Genomic DNA, 20533 nt, shown 5'->3' on the forward strand with positions numbered 1-20533 from the left:
AATATATGCTGGTTAAAGGGGGTTAAAAAAAAAAAACATACACACACACGGAAAGATCACCATGAAGCAAACACCCACGCATGAAGTGCATCATGGGAAGATGTCTGAAAATCAGGAATCACAATTAAGGGGTGGTGTGGAAAAACATTGCATTCCTGTTCCTAGTTGCAATATTATGTATCAGTGGTATGCAAGAATGGTCACCATGCCCCTGTGGCGCTTACAAACATTATGAAAACTACAGCAGGCTACCAGCAACTAGTCGGGAGTAGAGATTGGGGTATGGTGAATTTTTTTTTTTTTAATATATTTGTTTATTTTAACAGTAAGACAAGAGTAGGCATTACAAACATCAGGCGTCAAACAATACAATGCGGGAAAGAGACAGGCGGGGGATGATGCATACAGGAATCATCATAAGGAACCCACGTTGAGTCACGACTATACACAACAATTAGGAGAAATAAACAGTCTAAGATACGATCGAAAACAACCCAGCCACATCCTTCCCCATACGCAACGATACAGGATAATTAAGGCTAGTATAGACACCCGGGCAAGAAAGGATCCGTGAAGAATAAACAGGCCACTTCTCGTAAAAGGAAAAAAGGAAAGACAAAAGGGCCATAGAACAAAACAAAGGAAAAACAAAAAAACCCTCCCCTAACCCCCCACCCTACACCCCTGCAATGGCTACGGCCTAACCCACTAGCAGCGTGTCTGTCGCCCAAGAGCTACCCTAAAAGAAGGGAAAGAGAGAAAAAGTGGAGGAGGAGAAACCAAACACACTCCCGGTCTCCCATGCCCCCCGCCAACAGCGACCACCCCAGATGCAATAAAGCCAACATTTCAGCAAAATATTCAAACCAGTCGGGGGAGTATAGTCAATGGCCACCCAACTCCCGTTACACTATAGGCACAACCCCGGCATTGCTGAAAACTATAATATCGGATCGAAGCAGGAAAATTCAGCCCTGGCCAGTACGATCTTCCTTAAGAGTCTCCTTCCCTCGAGCCGCCATCTTGAGAAAAAAGGCAAAGCGTCCATGAGAGTTCTCGGCAATGCAGTAGAGTCGAGTACAGGATAAATGTTCACGAATAAGACAATGAAATGCCTCCAGGAACAGCACTTGTCCCAAAAAGTCACTGAGGAACTTGTTATCACACTGGAGAGCGTCCATAGATGTAGCATGAGGAAACAGAATCGAACAGGAGACGCTGACATTAAACACAGCCTTGAGGGTCGGTGATTCGGAATCGCCAGGGCTCAGGAAAGCCGGTATCGGCACAGGGACCTCGAGTCCAGACATTCGATGCCCCGCTGGCACTACAGCCCACGGAGAACTCAGCAGAGGGTCGACCTCCGGTTCCAGGATACCGTCCACTTTCACGATCAGTGTCCGGAACACAGCGCTAGTACGTAAATGGAGCGCCTCAATGGCGGCCATGATGGCCTGCAGCGATGGCGTGCCTTCCATCCGCTCCGTCCCCTCTCAGTAGGCGGCAGAGCCAGATTTGAACCCCGGAGGCCGGCTACTCCGGGGTAACAAGCCACTCAAGTCAAATGTCAAACAGTGGGCGCTCCTCGTATAGCAGAACACACCTTTGCCGTCAGCGAGGGCCCCGTCCCGTCGGCCCCGGGAGGTCAGCAAGCTCTTCGGGCACCAGACCCCCACCACGGCATCCGGTGGAACACGTTGGTGTGTTCTCGGTGTAGATCGATCACAGGACCGTCACCAAAAAGCAGCAATTCACGGCACACTTCGGGAGACCGGGCTCAATCCAGGTCATCACGGCCGTTGTTGATCACTTCCAGACCGGATAGGTTAGAAATCGAGGTCCCGGCTTCCACACGATGTTAGGCCGAAAATGGAGACACGGCATATCTTCGTCGACCGATGAGGTAGAAAACTCGGGATTGCACCGGTAAAAGCAGCAAAAGTTCATAAACAAGGGGATCAGGTGTGAAGTCAGGATTGAAGGCAGGATATTCGAGCTGCTGGCGGAGGTCGGCGGAGCCGGGAGCTTACGTGGCCATCTTGGTTGCTAGCGTAGCTCCTTCGGGGTATGGTGAATTTAAAACAAGTAGTGTCCAAAGGCCCACATAAACAACAACAGCGTAAATTAACTGTAGTTGACCAGTGCGGTGCTCCTGAACTAAAAAAACGGAAGTGAAGTTCGGGAACGCCACCAATAAGGAGCCGGGAACTGCAAGTGAGGCAAGATTGACCCAATTGAAGCAGAAGGCAGGATTACGCTTTGTATAGAGGGATTACATCAGGTCTTGCAAACAGCGCATGCGCGCTGATGCTCGACCTAAAAACTGAGAGAATTCTCAAGGCCTGAAGAAGACAGATGGTAGCTTTTGTAAACAGAGACAGAACGAAACAATGATAAGAAGCCATGAAGTTGTGACAAGGGGGTTTCTATCTCAGCTGGCATAAATAAACAACTCATGATTAAATATTCATCAGCCTTTAGGTGTCATCCATCAACAGCCAGACCTCATTTACTATTATGGTGACTGGTCGTTAGTGATCTATTTTTTAATTATATTAGATCTATAAAGGTATTTAGAACTTCATAGTCATATTATATCACAGTCCTATGCTCCTTTATGTGCTTTCATGTGTGCACCAGTTTTCCATACTGCCTACCTACAAAAGTGCCTGTAGGGTCAGAATTCACAGATGTTTTCCTCTCTTCTGTTTATATTAATATTTTGTACCTAACGCTCCCTTTGTGACATTTTACCTGTTCAATCAGACGCCTTAACACCTATAATGTTATAGTTCCTGATCATCAATAAATTTACAATCTGTCATCTACACGACTTGCAGTATACCGTGGCATATTCCTGCTACCCTCCTTATCATAATAAAATAAAGATAATCATTTCACCAACCCTCTCACCCAACATCTTTCATCATATTTTGGGGGTTCAAACTCTTCTCTTCTCGCCTCCTTCAAGTATACTTGATGGAGCGAGATTTAGAAATATATTTATTTCAGCTCGCAAAGTCAGACTTCCATAATGTTTAATAAAACTAATATGTTTTGTATGTATGTTATTAAACCAACCTAGAATAAAAGTTGCACACACCAACATGAGGGTTTAACATTATGTGCTCTATGTTGCAGCAAGTATGTTTTAAAAATAATTAACTAACCTTGTTTGTTTGTCTATTGTCTTATTAATTGTGGCTGTTCAATTAATTGCATGTGCCTATTTTATGTATGCTTTTGTCTATGTGGTGTTCTTTTTATTTTTACAGGTGCATAAAGAATCCTGCTGGACTAAATGAAGAATGGTAGATATAAATGCTGCTTTATTTGTTTGCTTCTGCTAGGTAATATAGAATAATGGGTTAATTAATTAGCAAAGGTGGGTGGCAACAGAACAAACTGTATTTCTTGCATTAATTACTCTTTTGTGTTTGTTTATATATTAGTTTGATAAAAGAAGCTTAGAGATGGTTGCAGAAAAATAGTGCACCTTTAAAAAGTGATGCAAGAAAAGGTGGCGCAGAAAAGTGACGCTTTCTGAAAAGAGGCCTATTGATGAAACTACTACAAGAGAAAATAATTCTGAAAATGATGAAAAGCCTATGAGCTTTTAATTTGAAAGGTTTTGGAAAGAACTGCTAAAAGTGACTCTGTGGAGAGGTTTGTAAACGTGCCACGGGAGCTCAGAACGGACAGGCTCAAGGTTGGAAGAAAGAGACGTGATAGATTTTGCATTGCTTGAACTTCTTTCGCTACAAAATTTAACAGCCTGAGGAAGTGCTGCCAAGACTGTATGAACAATGGACTAGTGAATAACCCGGTCATGAGGAAGAAGATGTCATATTTTACTGTGGCATGAGGTGGCTCAGCCAATGGAGAGCTAGAATTTGTCTGATGGAATGTGAAAAATAGTTAGCTCAGCTAAGTTTAGGGTATAAAAATGGGCTCAAAGAATAGACATTTGGCTTGCGCTCGAGATTCCGGAGGGACGTGTTATGCTGATGGACAACATTCGTAAGGAAAGCAGCTTTTATTAATTACTTTATTTCTAGGTGATGAGGGTGGAGACAGAGAGATAATTAGGGTTTGGAAATGCTTAATTTTACTTATTTCTGCTAATGAATAATAATTCTTGATTTATGCTCTTTTTAATAATTCTGAATAATCCTCTCTTTATGACATTTTCTAATGCTTGTTTAATAAAATTCCAAAACCTGAGTTTTTCTGATTATGTTTAAATAAACGTTCTAAATGACAAGCTGGTCTTGATTATTGTAGATAGTTTAAACAACATATTTAGATCTTATCGCCTCATGATTCAGTCGCTCTGTTGTTGATATGGGCCTAGTGTTGTAGTGTAAGTTTGGTGGTAGTAGATAGAGTCATTGATGCAAATTTTTGGTGAGAGCGCTGGACCAATTTCCTGGTAGCCATCGGACGGTTTATATGTTGTTTTTGACATACATGTTACATGCATGACACATATATGTTGGTATATTCATAGGATTAATGTTTAACATATGTTGAGTTAGTGATTTTGTCAGTTTATTTAATGTAAGGGATTTTTCCAGCAGTGTGAAAATTCCCAGATTAGCCATGGCTAGAGATGTGTAACGCTGTGATCAGGACGCTGATGTGTTAACAGGTTACACAAGCACATTTGTTCTGCTTCTAAAGGTGATATCGCCGCATATCATCGTGTTGTCGCCGTGCAACACATGTTAGGGACATAGGTGTGAATGTATGCATAGTGAGGATTATCTAAGAAATTTGAGCAGCATGAGTATAGGGACAATGAGCCCGTTCTAAAACTCACTGTGAAAAGAGTAGTAGTATATATTCGAGCTTGAGTGAAGGGTAAAATAACGTGGCTTATTTTACTAACGGTACATGTTATCTATAAGCAGGTGAGAGTCCTGCAAAGATTTCATGTATGTATGTTTTAGGGTTTTCCTGTTTGAAAATGCGTGAATGTTCTGTAATGTCAATTGGATTAAACTTGAATTGCTAAATGTACCTGCATTCAACTGAAACTCTTTTGATTATTACCTGTTAGAAGGGTAGGGTAAGAATTGCTCTATTGGCGATTGAAATTATTCTATGAGAATAGCGCCGACTATTCCAAGCTGAGACTACTTGAACGAATGTATAAAACTATCCTTTTTAGAGAAGCAGGCAGATGAGTCCGTTTTATGTAATTACTAAATTGTACCAAAAGTAATTTTAAGGTACTTAGGAACGTTCAAGGTAAAGTCTGTGTTATTCAAAGACTTTATAATGTGTTGCGCGCTATTTAAATACAATTAAAAGTACTACGCGCTAATAAAAATATATTTAAAAGTATTGTGCACTATCTAAATCGATTCAAAAGTGTGCCGATCGAAAATTGTAAGAGAGGGGCCGATTTTAGGAGCGAGAACGTGTGGGGAGAGCCTCGAGCCGCAGCGGCTGTATGTGTCAGAGCCGCCGCGCTCTGATTGGCTGAGGTATCGTGTAAAGAAGTGCTGTGATTCGCTGAAAAGCGTTTCAGTACCTTGGAGTGGTCGCGCGTGATTGGCTAGTGCGCGTCACCACTGCATGCTGAGTTAATTGTATTATGGAAGTGTCCCCGTGTAGTGACTTGATTTTAGAAATAATTGGGTAGTTTAACTAAATTAAGTGGAGGTTTGTTCCATATTAGAGGGGACGTCCTGGTGGATCAACTGTCTGCATGTGTATCCAGTGCGTAGTATGAACACACTCGAGTATAGAGCTGGACAATCAAAGTGAGTGCGGCTGGTATATTTGAAGGGAAACACACAATACCTGAAAAGATTTTGCCTTCCTCGTTACAACCGCACTGTTGTTTTAAAGGGAAGCGTGTCACAAGCGTAGCGCGCTGAGTTAAAATGGCATTTTGTGAAGGAGGGGCTGAGCGTAAGGGGGAGAGCTGCCAGCTGCAGCGGCTGTCTACGTCACAGCCGCCGCGCTCTCATTGGTCAAAATGTCGCAGCGTCATAGCAGGGCCGCATCCTGATTGGTTAAAAAGCCGTAGTGTCATAAGCAAAGCTGCACTGTAATCTGCTGACAGCGTTTTTGTGTTGCGCTCCAATTGTCTATTGCGCGTCACTGCCTGCCGAGATTTTATTATTATTTAGCAAGTGTCCCCAAAGTTAATTCCATATTAATGAGAACGTCTTAGTGGATCGGCTGTCTGTATAGGCTGATCCCTAGTACATAGCAGGAACATTCTTGAACATAGAGTTAAGCCCCCGTTTTGATTTTCCTCGCTATAGCTGTGCTGTTTTTGGAATAGAGCTGTGTCACAGCTGATTCGTGTGACAAGCGTTGCGCGCTGTATTGTAATAGAGAAGAAACTGTTTAGAGCGCGAAGGAGAGATTGCAGTATGGAGTGTGTATGTTACAGTTATAGCAGCACTGTGATTGGCTGGGCGTCTTGAAAGTCACGCTCTGATTGGCTGGGGCGTCGTGAAAGCTGTGCTGTGATTGGTCGAGGCGTATATCGTGCAATGATTGGCTGAATGCGTGTTGCTATTGCCTGCTGAATTGTTTACATTTGTTCGCAATTTGGTTTCTTTCCTCACTACACACGTGTCACAGCTGATGTGTGAAGTGATGGTCGGTTGTGCGCTGTGTTATGGGCTTGTTTGATGTAGGAGGGGCTGCTTGAAGAGTAGGAGCACGAAGAGAGAGCTAGAAGCTACAGCGGTTATGTGCGTCATGACCGCCGCATTGTAATTGGGTAGAGAGTCACAAACAGTGCTGTGATTGGCTGGAATACTCTTGAGTGGTTGCGCTACTATTGGCTAATGCGCGTTGCCACTGCCGAGTAATTGTTTACTTTTATGAGTGTTTTGACGAGATTTTCCTTCTCGCTATAACTGTGCCTTGCGTATCTCAGCTAATGAGTGCTTGGACTGGCTGGCAAACATGTGGAGATAGAAGAAATTGATTTGCTCTTTTAACAAAGAAAGGGCTAATTTTGAGCGCAAAAGCACGAGAAGAGAAAGAGAGACTGAAGTGATAGGTCACTGTAGCGACGCTGTGATTGGCTAGTGCTTCATAGTTACCGCTTTGTGATTGGCTGTAGCGTTATAGTAGACGCGCAGAGATTGGCTAAGACATTTGCTAAGCTGTAATTGGCTAATACTAGTTATTTGTTACTGTCGAGTGTTTTTTTTAACTTTAATTTTCTTAGCGCTAATATTTAGAACTTCGTTTATATTAAAACGAAGCACTTAACATAGTGTAAAAAGTTTTACAAAGCTAATAAGATTACAACTTTTCCAATGTATTTTGGGGAAATAGTTCTTATTGTGATATAGTAAATAGCAGTTATTACAATAACAGTCCTGATAAAGAAAACGACAACAGAAGTAACCAGTACAAAGATAGCAGTAATATAAGTTGTCACAATAATAGATAATATTTGCAGCATTAACAACTATCACCAGAATTGTAAATTAAAGTCAGAGCAGTAGTAAATTTTAATAGAATAGGAAGCATAGCTACAGCCATAGTTGTGATTTCAGTCACCTCCACAATAGCATCAGTAGTAATAATAATAATTGTAGTTTGTAATTACTAAGCCAAATTAAGTTCATAGAAGATAATTTAAAAATTGATTGACATAAGAAAAAAATTAGAGAATTTTGCGTATTAATAAATAAGTAAATAATTTATTTGTTGTAGTCAATATTAATAAAGGTAAGTATTTAAAAATATGGATAACTATTATCTAAAGAAAAAGAAAATGATTTCTTGGTATAAGAAAATGAAAAAAGTTGCTGCTAAATGTGAGAGCAAATTAATGATTTCCAAATTAGCAAATGTAAGTAATAAACCTGTCAGAGTAGAAAATATTGATCAGTCTAAAATTGATGTTGTAAATACAGATCAAGACAGAAATTCAAAAAGACCCCCAGAACAGATTAATGAAACACCAAGAGTCACGGTTCAGATTAATAAAGTCTCAGCTCAGACTTCTTCTCAATGTGACGTGACAGAAAGGCATGATGAAATGCATAGTACTTCTGGAATTAATATTCCTGATTATGTAAATTGTACAAATGATTTAAAACAGTCAATGAAATACATAGAAGCAGTGACAGTCCCTGTGCTTGGAAAAGATGAAATTAGTTCTACAGTTTTATCAGTCCCATTAAATTCTGAAATTCAAATTTTTACTGAAAAACTTTATTCTAATGTACCTGAAAATGAGTCAGTAATAATTCCAACTCAACAAGAAAGAATGATGACTCCAGTTCTAGCTAGTGAGAAGTCTGATATTGATCTGATTGATTTGACACAGCCTAATAAGTCAAAATTATGGTCAAAGGAAAAGGAGATTGAGATAAATGAGCTAAATAAACAGCTACAAATACAGCGACAAGTGATGATTCAGCAGAATGAGATGGCTTCACCGCCATTGCAAAATTATGTTAATGAGCAGATAAACAATACAGATACAGGATTAAATAAAGAACAGGAAAACAGACCACAAAGAATAAATTTACTTCCAGTATCTTGGAATGAATCTGATGATCTTTTGAGTGAAAACATCCAAGTGATAAATGAAATTGGTTCACAGATTAAAACAAACTTGACAGATGATGATAAATGTCAGGATATATTAGTATTTCACAAAAAGCCCAGACAGGACATTAAAGATGTTCCTCTGCCATTGTCTAAGAACAGAGGAAGGCTTTATGAGAGCAGCATATTCTGTCTGCACAGTTACTGATGTTGCTGACAGTGAATACGGTTATGGAGTTGTGCATGACTATGAACAGCTCTGGTCCCAAAAAGGTCATTTGACTTCTGCAGGTTCACCTATCAGAAATGCAAATTTAATTAAAGGATTGACTAATGGCATTCAGTTGGCAGAAGGATTGCTGTCGTGAAATGTGCAGCATACAAAAAGAATGATGAACATGCTTTGAGTTCACTAATACTAACATCTGTAGTTGAAACATGGCAAGGAGTCAAAGATTTACAAGATGAAGCAACTCATGAGGAGAAAAACACATGGTTGAGAGCAGATTATAGACAGCGAGATGAGGATGAAATTTGGACACACAAAGATGGCAGAGTAGTTTTACCAAATAGCATGATTGCTGACATGGCCAGAATGTACCATGATTTTGGACAAATTGGAAGAGATTCAATGGTCAAGCTTTTCAGAGGAATTTGGTTCAATACAAAATTTAGAATAATTGTAGAATTTCTTTGCCAAGAGTGTCTGACTTGCCAACAAGTGAACCCAATTAAGAAAACAATTGTGGGAATGGGAACAGAAGGACAGGAGAGTGGTTCATTCACCAGATTACAAATGGAATTCATTGAGATGGCACTGCATAATAAACTGGGTTACGTTTTTGTGATTATCTGTTTGATTTCAAAATGGGTTGAAACATTTCAGACGCGACATAATGATGAAATTACTGTTGCAAATTTACTAGATGGTAGAAGACATATTGAGGACAGACTGTTACAAATGATTTGTGAAGTTTTAAACATTGAACAAAAGCTCCATTGTACATATAGACCAGAAATTTCAGGTGTTGCGGAGCAAGAGAATGGTACTATAAAGAACAGAGATGTAAAATTGGGCCTAACTACAGGTACAAAGTGGACAGATGTCTTTCCACTTGTTTTAATGTTTCTGAGAAGTACTACTGATAAAAAGACAGATTTAAGACCATGTGATATTGTTATGGACAAGGTTATGAGACATGCATTCATATCAGTGGAAAGAATGATGACTATCAATAATAACATCAATTTGGAGTACTGCAGAAATTTATCAGATGTAGTAACTTCTGTGTCTAATGAAGATGGAACTGAAGTGCAAACAAGAGAAAAAGAGCAAGCACATGATCTGTTACCAGGTGAAAGGATCAGGAAAAAGGTTCGTCTAAAAAGAAATTGTCTAGTGCCAAGGTGGCAGAAAGGTAGGCCCTTGTCACAACAAATGCAGTGAAGTGCAAAAGACTGAAGAGGTGGATTGACACTGGCCATACTTTTCGTGTACCTACACCTGAAAGTCCTGATGAGGATAGTGTCACTATTGCTGATTCAGATTCTGAAGAAGAGCCTGAAAAGCATCCAGATCTTGAAGATCGACAGGTTGGTCGACATCTGGAGAGTTTGATTGAAAAACAAGCCTTGAATGAAAAAGACTTGAACGTTGTGAAATTAAACTCAGAAAATGATGGAGATCTGCCAGAAAAAGAAGCAACAGAAGAATCTGATCAGAATGTGATTGAAGACCAGGAGAGTATTGAAAAGCAGAAAAGAAGCTCTGAAAGCAGGAACAGGAATTCTGAAACTGGGAAGTTGAAGGTAATTGAAGAAGAAGAAGAAAATGAATTGCCAAGTACCAGCTACAAAGAAGATGTTCCTAACGGAGTGAAGCTGCTGAGTAAAGAAGTACCTGAGTCCAGAATTCAAATTTCTGACAATGAAACTGATGAGAGTGATGAAGATTCTGAAATAAGAAAATTCAGAAAAGGAGCTTGGAGAACAGAATGTAATGTGACCGAGCAAAAGAAGAAATTATCAAGAAAAGATGGTAATTGGCCAGGAGAAAGTGAAGGCCTAAAATTCAAATTGGTACACAGATCAAAAGAAAAGATTGATGAAATATCAAGTCAAAAAGATTCTGAAAAGAAAAGTGAAGCAGGAAAGAAAATAGAAGTGATACCTGTAATGGAGGTAAATAGTAGCAGGCAGGAAAAGATTGAAGAGAATAGTGACAATGATTGAGGTACATACCTGTTAAAATTTTGGGTTTTCTGTTTTTGGCATTAGGCTGAAGAAAATGTGTTAGGTGACACAAGGTCGAAGAAATTGTGTTAGCTGGAAAATAACTTGTGACGAAAGGTCGAAGAAAAACTGTTAGAAGGTTTAAGGGTATATATAAAAAAATAAATGAAAAAAAATTGAAAAAGGGGGGTGTTAGAAATTTTTGGAAAATTTAGACAACATTTTTAAAAATTTTGTTTTATTTTTCCTTGCAAGCTTAGTGAAAATACTTTCATGTTTTTGTAAATAACAGCTCAAGATGTTCAATCTTTAAGGGATGTTGTAAGATGTCTCTGATATGTGCGCTCCTAATAATTCTACTTTAGTTAGTTTTAGTTGTCATTTTCAATTGAGGAAAAGAAGAGAATTTACAAAATGAGAAAGGCATAAGAGAGAAGGATGGAACTGGAGGGGTTTCTTAAAACTCAATATGAGAGTTGTAGATAAACTGATGAGACAAGTCTTTAGAAATACTAACACAGGTGAAATCGAATCATGTTCATCTTAGATAAAAAAAATGATGCTAAAATTTTTGGTGTGGTTTGGTGATTTTAAAATCACCAGATGAGGGAGTTGATGGAGCGAGATTTAGAAATATATTTATTTCAGCTCGCAAAGTCAGACTTCCATAATATTTAATACAACTAATATGTTTTGCATGTATGTTATTAAACCAACCTAGAATAAAAGTTGCACACACCAACATGAGGGTTTAACATTATGTGCTCTATGTTGCAGCAAATATGTTTTAAAACTAATTAACTAACCTTGTTTGTTTGTCTATTGTCTTATTAATTGCGGCTGTTCAATTAATTGCATGTGCCTATTTTATGTATGCTTTTGTCTATGTGGTGTCCTTTTTATTTTTACAGGTGCATAAAGAATCCTGCTGGACTAAATGAAGAATGGTAGATATAAATGCTGCTTTAATTGTTTGCTTCTGCTAGGTAATATAGAATAATGGGTTAATTAATTAGCAACGGTGGGTGGCAACAGAACAAACTGTATTTCTTGCATTAATTACTCTTTTGTGTTTGTTTATATAATAGTTTTATAAAAGAAGCTTAGAGATGGTTGCAGAAAAATAGTGCACCTTTAAAAAGTGACGCAAGAAAAGGTGGCGCAGAAAAGTGACGCTTTCTGAAAAGAGGCCTATTGATGAAACTACTACAAGAGAAAATATTTCTGAAAAGGATAAAAAGCCTATGAGCTTTTAATTTGAAAGGTTTTGGAAAGAACTGCTAAAAGTGACTCTGTGGAGAGGTTTGTAAACGTGCCAAGGGAGCTCAGAACGGACAGGCTCAAGGTTGGAAGGAGGAGACGTGATAGATTTTGCATTGCTTGAACTTCTTTCGCTACAAAATGTAACAGCCTGAGGAAGTGCTGCCAAGACTTCGTGTATGAACAATGGACTAGTGAATAACCCGGTCATGAGGAAGAAGATGTCATATTTTACTGTGGCATGAGGTGGCTCAGCCAATGGAGAGCTAGAATTCGTCTGATGGAATGTGAAAAATAGTTAGCTCAGCTAAGTTTAGGGTATAAGAATGGGCTCAAAGAATAGACATTTGGCTTGCGCTCGAGATTCCTGAGGGACGTGTTATGCTGATGGACAACATTCGTAAGGAAAGCAGCTTTTATTAATTACTTTATTTCTAGGTGATGAGGGTAGAGACAGAGAGATAATTAGGGTTTGGAAATGCTTAATTTTACTTATTTCTGCTAATGAATAATAATTCTTGATTTATGCTCTTTTTATTAATTCTGAATAATCCTCTCTTTATGACATTTTCTAATGCTTGTTTAATAAAATTCTAAAACCTGAGTTTTTCTGATTATGTTTAAATAAACTTTCTAAATGACAAGCTGGTCTTGATTATTGTAGATAGTTTAAACAACATATTTAGATCTTATCGCCTCATGATTCAGTCGCTCTGTTGTTGATATGGGCCTAGTGTTGTAGTGTATGTATGGCGGTAGTAGATAGAGTCCTTTATGCAAATTTTTGGTGAGAGCGCTGGATCATACTCATCCTCACACCCGGCTCCCCCAACTTAATACCCCCAAACCAGGCCTTAGGGGCACCAATGTTCCTAGCCTGTGATCCGGGCACACTAGGGGGTCTGCGATTGCTTAGAAAATTAAATATTATTAACCATTAATATAGTGTATATAAATAAAAAAGCAAGATTGGCAATTTTAAAACATTCTGTACATGTGAAGGAATTTGAAATCGAAGGCTAAAAATTAAGTTGATATATTAATTTGTGGGAGCAATGCAAGAGCATCAAACAAAATATAGTATGGATAATGGGTGGCCTGGACTGAATTTAATAAAGCTCTAACCTTTCCATTAAAATTAAAATTTAGATTTGGTATATTTTGTTTTTGAATAAAGCAAAATAATTCATTAGTGCCGTAGGAGAGTAGGGTCTGCTTCCTGTGGTCACCCCCACTTTTTGCTGTGATTCTCTGGTTTTTAGACTTTAGTGTGGCTGTGGGCCTACTAATTAGACCCACAGCCCAGCTGTTGTCTCTCTAAATTATTACCATGTACTTTAGGTACATACCTGATTGGGTATTGGGTCACCTTTGTGCGCCCCTGTATAGTGTACCATAGGTACCCAGGGCATAGGTGCATCCAAGGCCTACCAGGGGCTGCAGCATGTATTGTGCCACCCCTGGCTGGCCATCCAAACTGACACCACAGGCTTATCACTCAGCTTGGGTAAGGTGGTGTAATCACCCCTTACTTAGATATAGTATATCTATATCTACCTTATATATAGACACATAGTAACCTATAAGTCACTCCTACAGAAGGTCTTAACAATCCTGGAGACAGAGGGGCAGATTTATGAAGGCCCTGCGCTGCCGGTGCGTCACTTTTTCCCATGTTAAAAGTGACGCACCGGCGGCGCAAGTCCTTCATAAATCTGCCCCAGAGTGCTTGGTTTTATGTGAGAGGGTGCACGAGCATGAGCTGAGCCCCTTTGCAGCTTTTGGAACCATGTCCTTATAGCTGTTCTATGATATAGCCATACCATATACTCTTAAGTGCATTATGCATTATAATCCTTGCGGTTAATGCTAACTTTGGTTTGGCTTTATCAAAACATGTCGTGTAAGGTGTCAAACACTTTGGAATACTACCCCCCCCCCCCCCAATTCTGGCAGTGGGGGTAGCACTCCACCCTTCTAGAGGGAAAAGGCATGTATGTTACTGCTTTACCCGGTTAAAGTTAAACAAAGCCTCAGCATCACAAAATGGATGCTGCTGCCACAGACACGAGTCTGACCTCCTGCAGCTGGGGGAAACTCCAGCAAGGGAGGCCTGGACAATAGGTTTCCTGTCGAGGGAGGTGCTAGCACCTCCCCTGACAGACTGTAGTGTATTGGGGCAGGGTGGGTTGAATGGAAAGATGCTTTTCCAGACACTGCCTGGGGCACACAAGGTGCTCCATGCATAGCCCCATTCAAAGCAGTTGCTGGGGCTCTCCAGCCCCGCTCTGGCACGAAACTGGCCAAAGGGAAAGGGGTGTAACCACCCCCTTCTCAGGTCCACCCATAGGAGGGACCTAGCAGGTAATCCAGCCCATTTTCTTAGTATAAAGATAGGTGCTGTGTCCCCAGGACTTTAGATTATCCTGGAACGAAATTCTGAAATGAAACTCTTGGACCTTCGACATTCTATACCGACTAGAAGACTGAAGACATCTCCCTTGTGGTCAAGGAGTGAACACCCTGTGCAAACAGGCACCATCATTAACTTGCCGGTCTGCTTTGTCGATGCTCCTGACAGATCCCGAAAAATCAGCGACTCAGGAACTGGATTCTCAGACTTCTCTGACTCCGACCCACATCCACAGCAAAAGCTGAGACCCGTAGCGGACACGAGACACGTGGGACTGGACACCCTTGACATCATGCATTTTGCTAACTGCATCGACTCCTGAGGTAACTCGCAGTTGTGCATTGGGGTACGAGAAGCCCCAGACCCGAGCACCACTTGCACTGAAGCTCAACCCTCCACACTCCACAAGTGCCGCGTGGGGCCCGCTCTTGCATTTCAGCTTGACGGGTATTCCCAGTTGCTAGCCCATTGGCTAGTGAGCCCTCTGAAAACGAACCTTTGAAACTAAACTGCTTTCCTGGTTGCTCTAGGATTGCTCCAGCTTCCCTACAAAGGAGAAGCTCCTCAGACCTTGCTGGTCTGACTTGAAGCCAATCTTCACTTCCAGCGTGGATTGCGTTTGCCAAGGCTTATTGGGTCCAGTCCGGATACTGACACCACAGTCAACTAGATCCTTTGTGAGACAGCTCGAATCCAGCTCCTGGTTGTCGTCGACACCTCCTGGTCCTCGTGGCTGTAGAGACAAGATTCACTTCTTCACCTGATTGCATTGCGACATCGCCTGGTTCCTTCCTGGTTCCTTCCTGGTCACTGGCTAGTGACCCATACTCTGTCCACTCTGCTTTCAGGCTCTTCAGTTCTTCGATCCACCCTTGGATCCACTCGGACACTCTTCATTTGGCCGCCTGCAGCACTTCTTTTGCAGATCTCCATTGAAAGCATCGACGAAACCCGACACGAAAACACACCTATGCACCCGGCTTCCCTGGGTGAGGTAACTTGAGTACTCCGGTGCTCACATGGGTATTGACTATCCAAGTGTCCTAGTTTTAAGGGGTTTTGTCGTAGTCCATCCGCAAGTGCCCTAAAACAGTAACATTGTAACTTTTTCGTTCTCCATTTTAAGTCAATGGTAACTCGCGAATGTGTTCCCACACTGCACGCGTCTCCCGTTGGTCTCCTACTTCCTAACCTTTGGTTGTTTAGTGTAACCCCAGTGATTCCCTAGGCCTATTCACTATTCCTGAAGTGGTTCTTATACCACTTACTTAGTATATGGTTTGTGAGACCCCTAGGGCAAAACTGTATTTGTGCAACTTATCATATGCTAGTTGAGTAACTTGTAATGTACTTTGATCTCTCACCTCATAAAGAGTGCAGAGGGGTTGTGTTAGAAATAAATACATATATATTTAATATATACCTTGTGTGGTGTCCTTTCATTTGGTATTCAAGGGATTATAATTGGTAAAACAGCTTGCTTCACATGCTCGCTGAAGTCTTAGCCTAAGACTGTTGGTCCATGCTACCACTAGGATAGCTTGTCTATAAGGTTTACTTTACAACCACCATCAATAGGCTGGGGTCCCCAGATTACAGTAATGACTCAGTGGGGGGTTCCCCATTACAGTAATGACTCAGTGGGGGGTTCCCCAGATTTCAGCAAGGTCTATTGGGGTTCCTAGAATCCAGAAATGATTAAGTGGGGGTTCTCAGTAGGTAAATGATAAAGAACTGCTGCTCCAAGGCATCAGCCGGAACGTACACTACAAAGTAATGACTTATTTTCCCTAAGACCTCCCAATTCCTAACTAGGCTTACAACAAAGAAGGGGGTGTCCTACTCTCCTGGTCACATTAGTTAGTTATCTTTGCAACAGTCATCAGGGAGCTGGTTACAAAGAACACACACAGACCAAGGACAGTGAATTACTTATTCCCATAAGACCAAGTCACCCAGGGTCTTGATTACACTGACCTTTAAAATTATATTTAGGTCTAGTTCACTGACTTTGAGACTAAAGACATGCAACTGTGACACCAAGGAACCTGGGCTAAACTGTTATATGAGAACAACATTTGAACCAACCTCTCATTTCATGAAGCATAAGAGAGGCAAAAGTAATCCCACTGGCTTAGAAAAAGTTACTTCCTGCATTGGTTCAAAATCAGGGGGCCTCTGAAGAACTCAGCTTGCTCTTAATCCAAGCCAAGCCTTTTCTATGTTGCTAAGGAACTATACATTCACATAAGCTTCACCCATGATCCAACAAACTAACATTTCTCATCAAGTCATCACTATTTGGATATACTCAAGCAGATGTTCACTCCCACCAGATCCTGCACCTTTCTTCATTTTTTCTTGTTAGGCTTCAACAAAATCACCGCTAGTGCTGTGGAATGCCACAGGGATACACTGGAATCACAGTGGCAACTTCATCAATGTGACACTAAGCACAATCAAACTTTCATTTGAAACTGGTTGATATGAAGTGTACAAGTGTGCATCGAATAGCAAGCATTAGATGAACGAGCAAATGTTTGAGTGTTCAAATGCAACATCTGATGAAAGAATAAATGTTTGAGTCTACAGATACAAACATCTGATGACCGAGTAAATGTTTGAGTCTTCGGATACATACATCAGATGAACAAGCAAATGTTTGAGTGTTCAGATGCAGCATCTGATGAACGAGCAAATGTTTGAGTCTTCAGATGCAAACATCTGTTGAACGAGCAAATGTTTGAGTCTTCAGATGCAGCATCTGATGAACGAGCAAATGTTTGAGTCTTCAGATGCAAACATCTGTTGAACGAGCAAATGTTTGAGTCTTCAGATGCAAACATCTGTTGAACGAGCAAATGTTTGAGTCTTCAGATGCAAACATCTGATAAACGAGCAAATGTTTGAGTCTTCAGATGCAAACATCTAATGAACAAGCAAATGTTTCCAACTCTGAGTAGAAACATTAGGCGAATGAGCATAAATGTGTTCCTCCAGGTACGCTACAGGGGTTAATTACAATGGGAATTGACTTATTGCATGTTCAGGGGTATGAGACAGCATAAAGATGAGAGGACTTTTCCAAAAGCAGAGACTTGAGGTACTAAGGTTCGACTCTGAAGGAAAAGAGAAGTGTGTCAGCCAAGGAAACAGAAGAGTGAGGTAAAGCAAATCATTTGAGGTGAAAGAATAGACTGACTTCATTACCAGCGACAAAGTTGAAGAGAAGGTTGATAATATATAAATGGAAGGATACTTTTGGTCAAGAGATGTAGTACGAAAAATGACATACCAAAATAGAGCCGAAAAAGAGGGAGGTTATACACCGTGAGGAAAACAGGAAAGAAGAAAAAGATCTAGGATGGCTCAGATTCAATAGAAGAACATAGAAAAGGTTCATTCAGTAAGTAATTCAATCAAACAGAACACAATGAAGCTGTAAAAGGAAAGTGCTGAAGAGAAAAACATTGAATGTAGCAAAATAAGATGGGAGCATGAGGAAACATAATGTAATAATGAGGCTAAAAAGGGCCTAAGTGAGAATAGGGGAGATTATGAGATTCAAAAGTAATAGTTCATCCAGAATCTGAAATGCCATAGATCTGTAGGAACAGACAAATCTGGATGAGGAAATCCAGGAGCAGTGTGAGGAAACGAAGGCTGGGTAATGAATATCAATTTTAGAAATTAAACTGCAAGAAACCTCAGAAGCAGGCTGAAATAAAGAAGGGCGTTGAGCAGAAGGCTAAAAGCAGGCACTACTAGTGCTGAACGAGGTATTCAGTTTAGTTTAGTTATTGATTTTGTACATAGCTTCTTTATCCCTAGTTTTGTGAACAAAATGAAAACACACAAAAGTAGGTAAAACTATAGATACTTTTAAAAAATGTGCATAGGTTAGAAGGGGTCAACAATATAAGAGATAGGTTGAATTAAAACAGAAGAGAGAATGAAAGAATGAAATAAAGAAAGGATGAAAGAAGAAAGAAAAGATGAAAGAAAGGATAAAAGAAAGAAAAAAGAAAAAGAAAGAAAGAAAGACCAAGGTGGGAGAAAATACGTTGAGGGAGAGCAGTTTATCATATTTAAGATAGGAAAGATTCAGTAGGTCAAAGGGTATAGAGATTGGTGAAAAAAGGGGAAAAACACTTTAGCAGACAAAAGCAATAAGATCATACATGAAAAATGTAAGAAGAAAGATTCTAAGCAGGTGGGTGCAAGTAACAGACTCACTCTGCACAATGTTTATTTACCTGGGTTACTTTGGAGGCTCGACAGCATTGACACACAGCCTTGCAAGCAAAAATGGAGGTTGACAATGTGATGCAGAGCTCCAGCATGTTGAGTATCAGAGCCAATGCCGTAACGCCTCGCTGCTGAGCCTGAAATAGAATCCAAATGGAGTAGTGGCAATACTTAACATAGAAGTACATTATGAGGAAGAGGTGTTGGGAGATACCACAGAATCTCTGTTGAAAGACTGCATCGATAAGATATATTGTGTCTCCTATATTTTGATCTGTACTCTTAAGAGCCATCAGAATGTGGGGTCTCCCGTAAAGAGGAATAAACAACATAAACAAGAAAGATGAGAACTCACTGGTCGACTCCATGCCACAGAGTCTACTTCACTATAAGCTTAATGTTCAACATGAGATCGTTCGAATGCGAGGTTTGCACTACAAGTTACCTGAATAGAATTTATATTTGAACATTGGAATTTTGGTAGCTCCATTGAAAACAATGGAGTGCTCGGGGCTTATAATGGCTGGTATAAGCCTGAAGCTCCAACATTCCAATGTTTCTTGGTTCACAGCTCTGGCTGTGAACAAGGGCTTCAGGGAGCCTGAGGGAATTTCAATTCCTTTGCGCTCCCTGACGGCTTTGTTTTATTTGTTAGAACATTCTGCCCTCTAGTGGCAGAATGTTCTAATAGCCTTATAGCCCTTCGTAGCAGGGATTTATCGTCTATTAAAGTCCTGCTACTTTGTTAAAGTCCCTCGCCTTCGACTTGGGCCTTTAACGCTGCAGCAGACCTTTAATAGCCGGTATATCCCACTACTGCGGGCTATAAGGCTTTATTAGAACATTGGAATGTTGGGAGCTCCATTGAAAACAATGAAGTGCTCAGGGCTTATAATGGCTGGGATAAGCCCGGAGCTCCAACATTCCAATGCTTCTTTGTTCACAGCTCTGGCTGTGAACAAAGGCTTTAGGAAGCCTGAGGCGATTTCAATCCCCTCGCGCTCCCTGAAGGCTTTGTTTTATTTGATAGCGCATTCTGCCCTCTAGTGGCAGAATGTTCTAATAGCCTTATAGCCCTTCATAAGTGGGCTATACTGGCTATCAAAGTCCCTCTGCCTTCGGCTCGGTCCTTTAACGCTGCAGCAGGCCTTTATTAGCCGGTATGACCCGCTACGGTGGGCTATAAGGCTATATTAATGACTGCTGATCTATAGCGCAATATCCACTTTTCACAAGGATCTCTCAATACTGTGAAAGTGTAAGATTATGTTGAATTGACCTAACTGGTGATTGCTACTAGGAATTAGCGCTTGTGACCTTTACAGTGTATAAGTACCACTAGGATACATGCGCTGTCTTATCCTGAAACATTTGTGCCCATTACTCATGCATTGTATTGTATTGTAACATTTATATCAGACTATTGGCCTGATTCACCACATATGTAGCAAGGCACATCATGTAGGGTGCTGTCTTTGTTTTGAACCTCTGTTAGAAGTGTTACCAGGTAGTATCAGTCAACTACTGAGGTGGAGTTATCGCATTATCAGACTTACAGCCAGATTCATCAAGCCAAAATCGGCTCGCAAAGGGCCATATTCTGAGAATCTGGCCCTTTGCGAGCGCTATTTTTGCATTTGGGATTCATCATCCCAAATGCAAAAATCGCAATTCTAGAAATCGCTAAATTGCGAATAATTGCATTTAAGGAATCTCAATTTGAGATTCATAAATGCAATTCATGAACAATTTTAAAATTGAGAATTCGCAATCTGGGGCCACTATTTACCGCGAAGTCTAACTACGTGGTAAATAGCAAAAACTTAGAAAAATGCACTT

At 40.5% G+C, this 20533-nt stretch overlaps 1 protein-coding gene across 2 annotated transcripts in view; it reads right to left on the bottom strand.

Moving 5' to 3' along the window:
* The window catches only part of LOC144805272 (membrane-spanning 4-domains subfamily A member 4A-like), a 161519-nt gene that overhangs the window by 6221 nt on the left and 134765 nt on the right, over window positions 1–20533 (bottom strand). For both annotated transcript variants that reach the window (XM_078671954.1, XM_078671953.1), the window contains one exon: window positions 18703–18831. In XM_078671954.1, the coding sequence (XP_078528080.1) occupies window positions 18703–18831 (129 nt within the window). The remainder of the gene's footprint in view (window positions 1–18702; window positions 18832–20533) is intronic.

The sequence above is a fragment of the Lissotriton helveticus genome, chromosome 1_2, assembly GCF_964261635.1.
Source record: "Lissotriton helveticus chromosome 1_2, aLisHel1.1, whole genome shotgun sequence".
Taxonomy (NCBI): domain Eukaryota; kingdom Metazoa; phylum Chordata; class Amphibia; order Caudata; family Salamandridae; genus Lissotriton; species Lissotriton helveticus.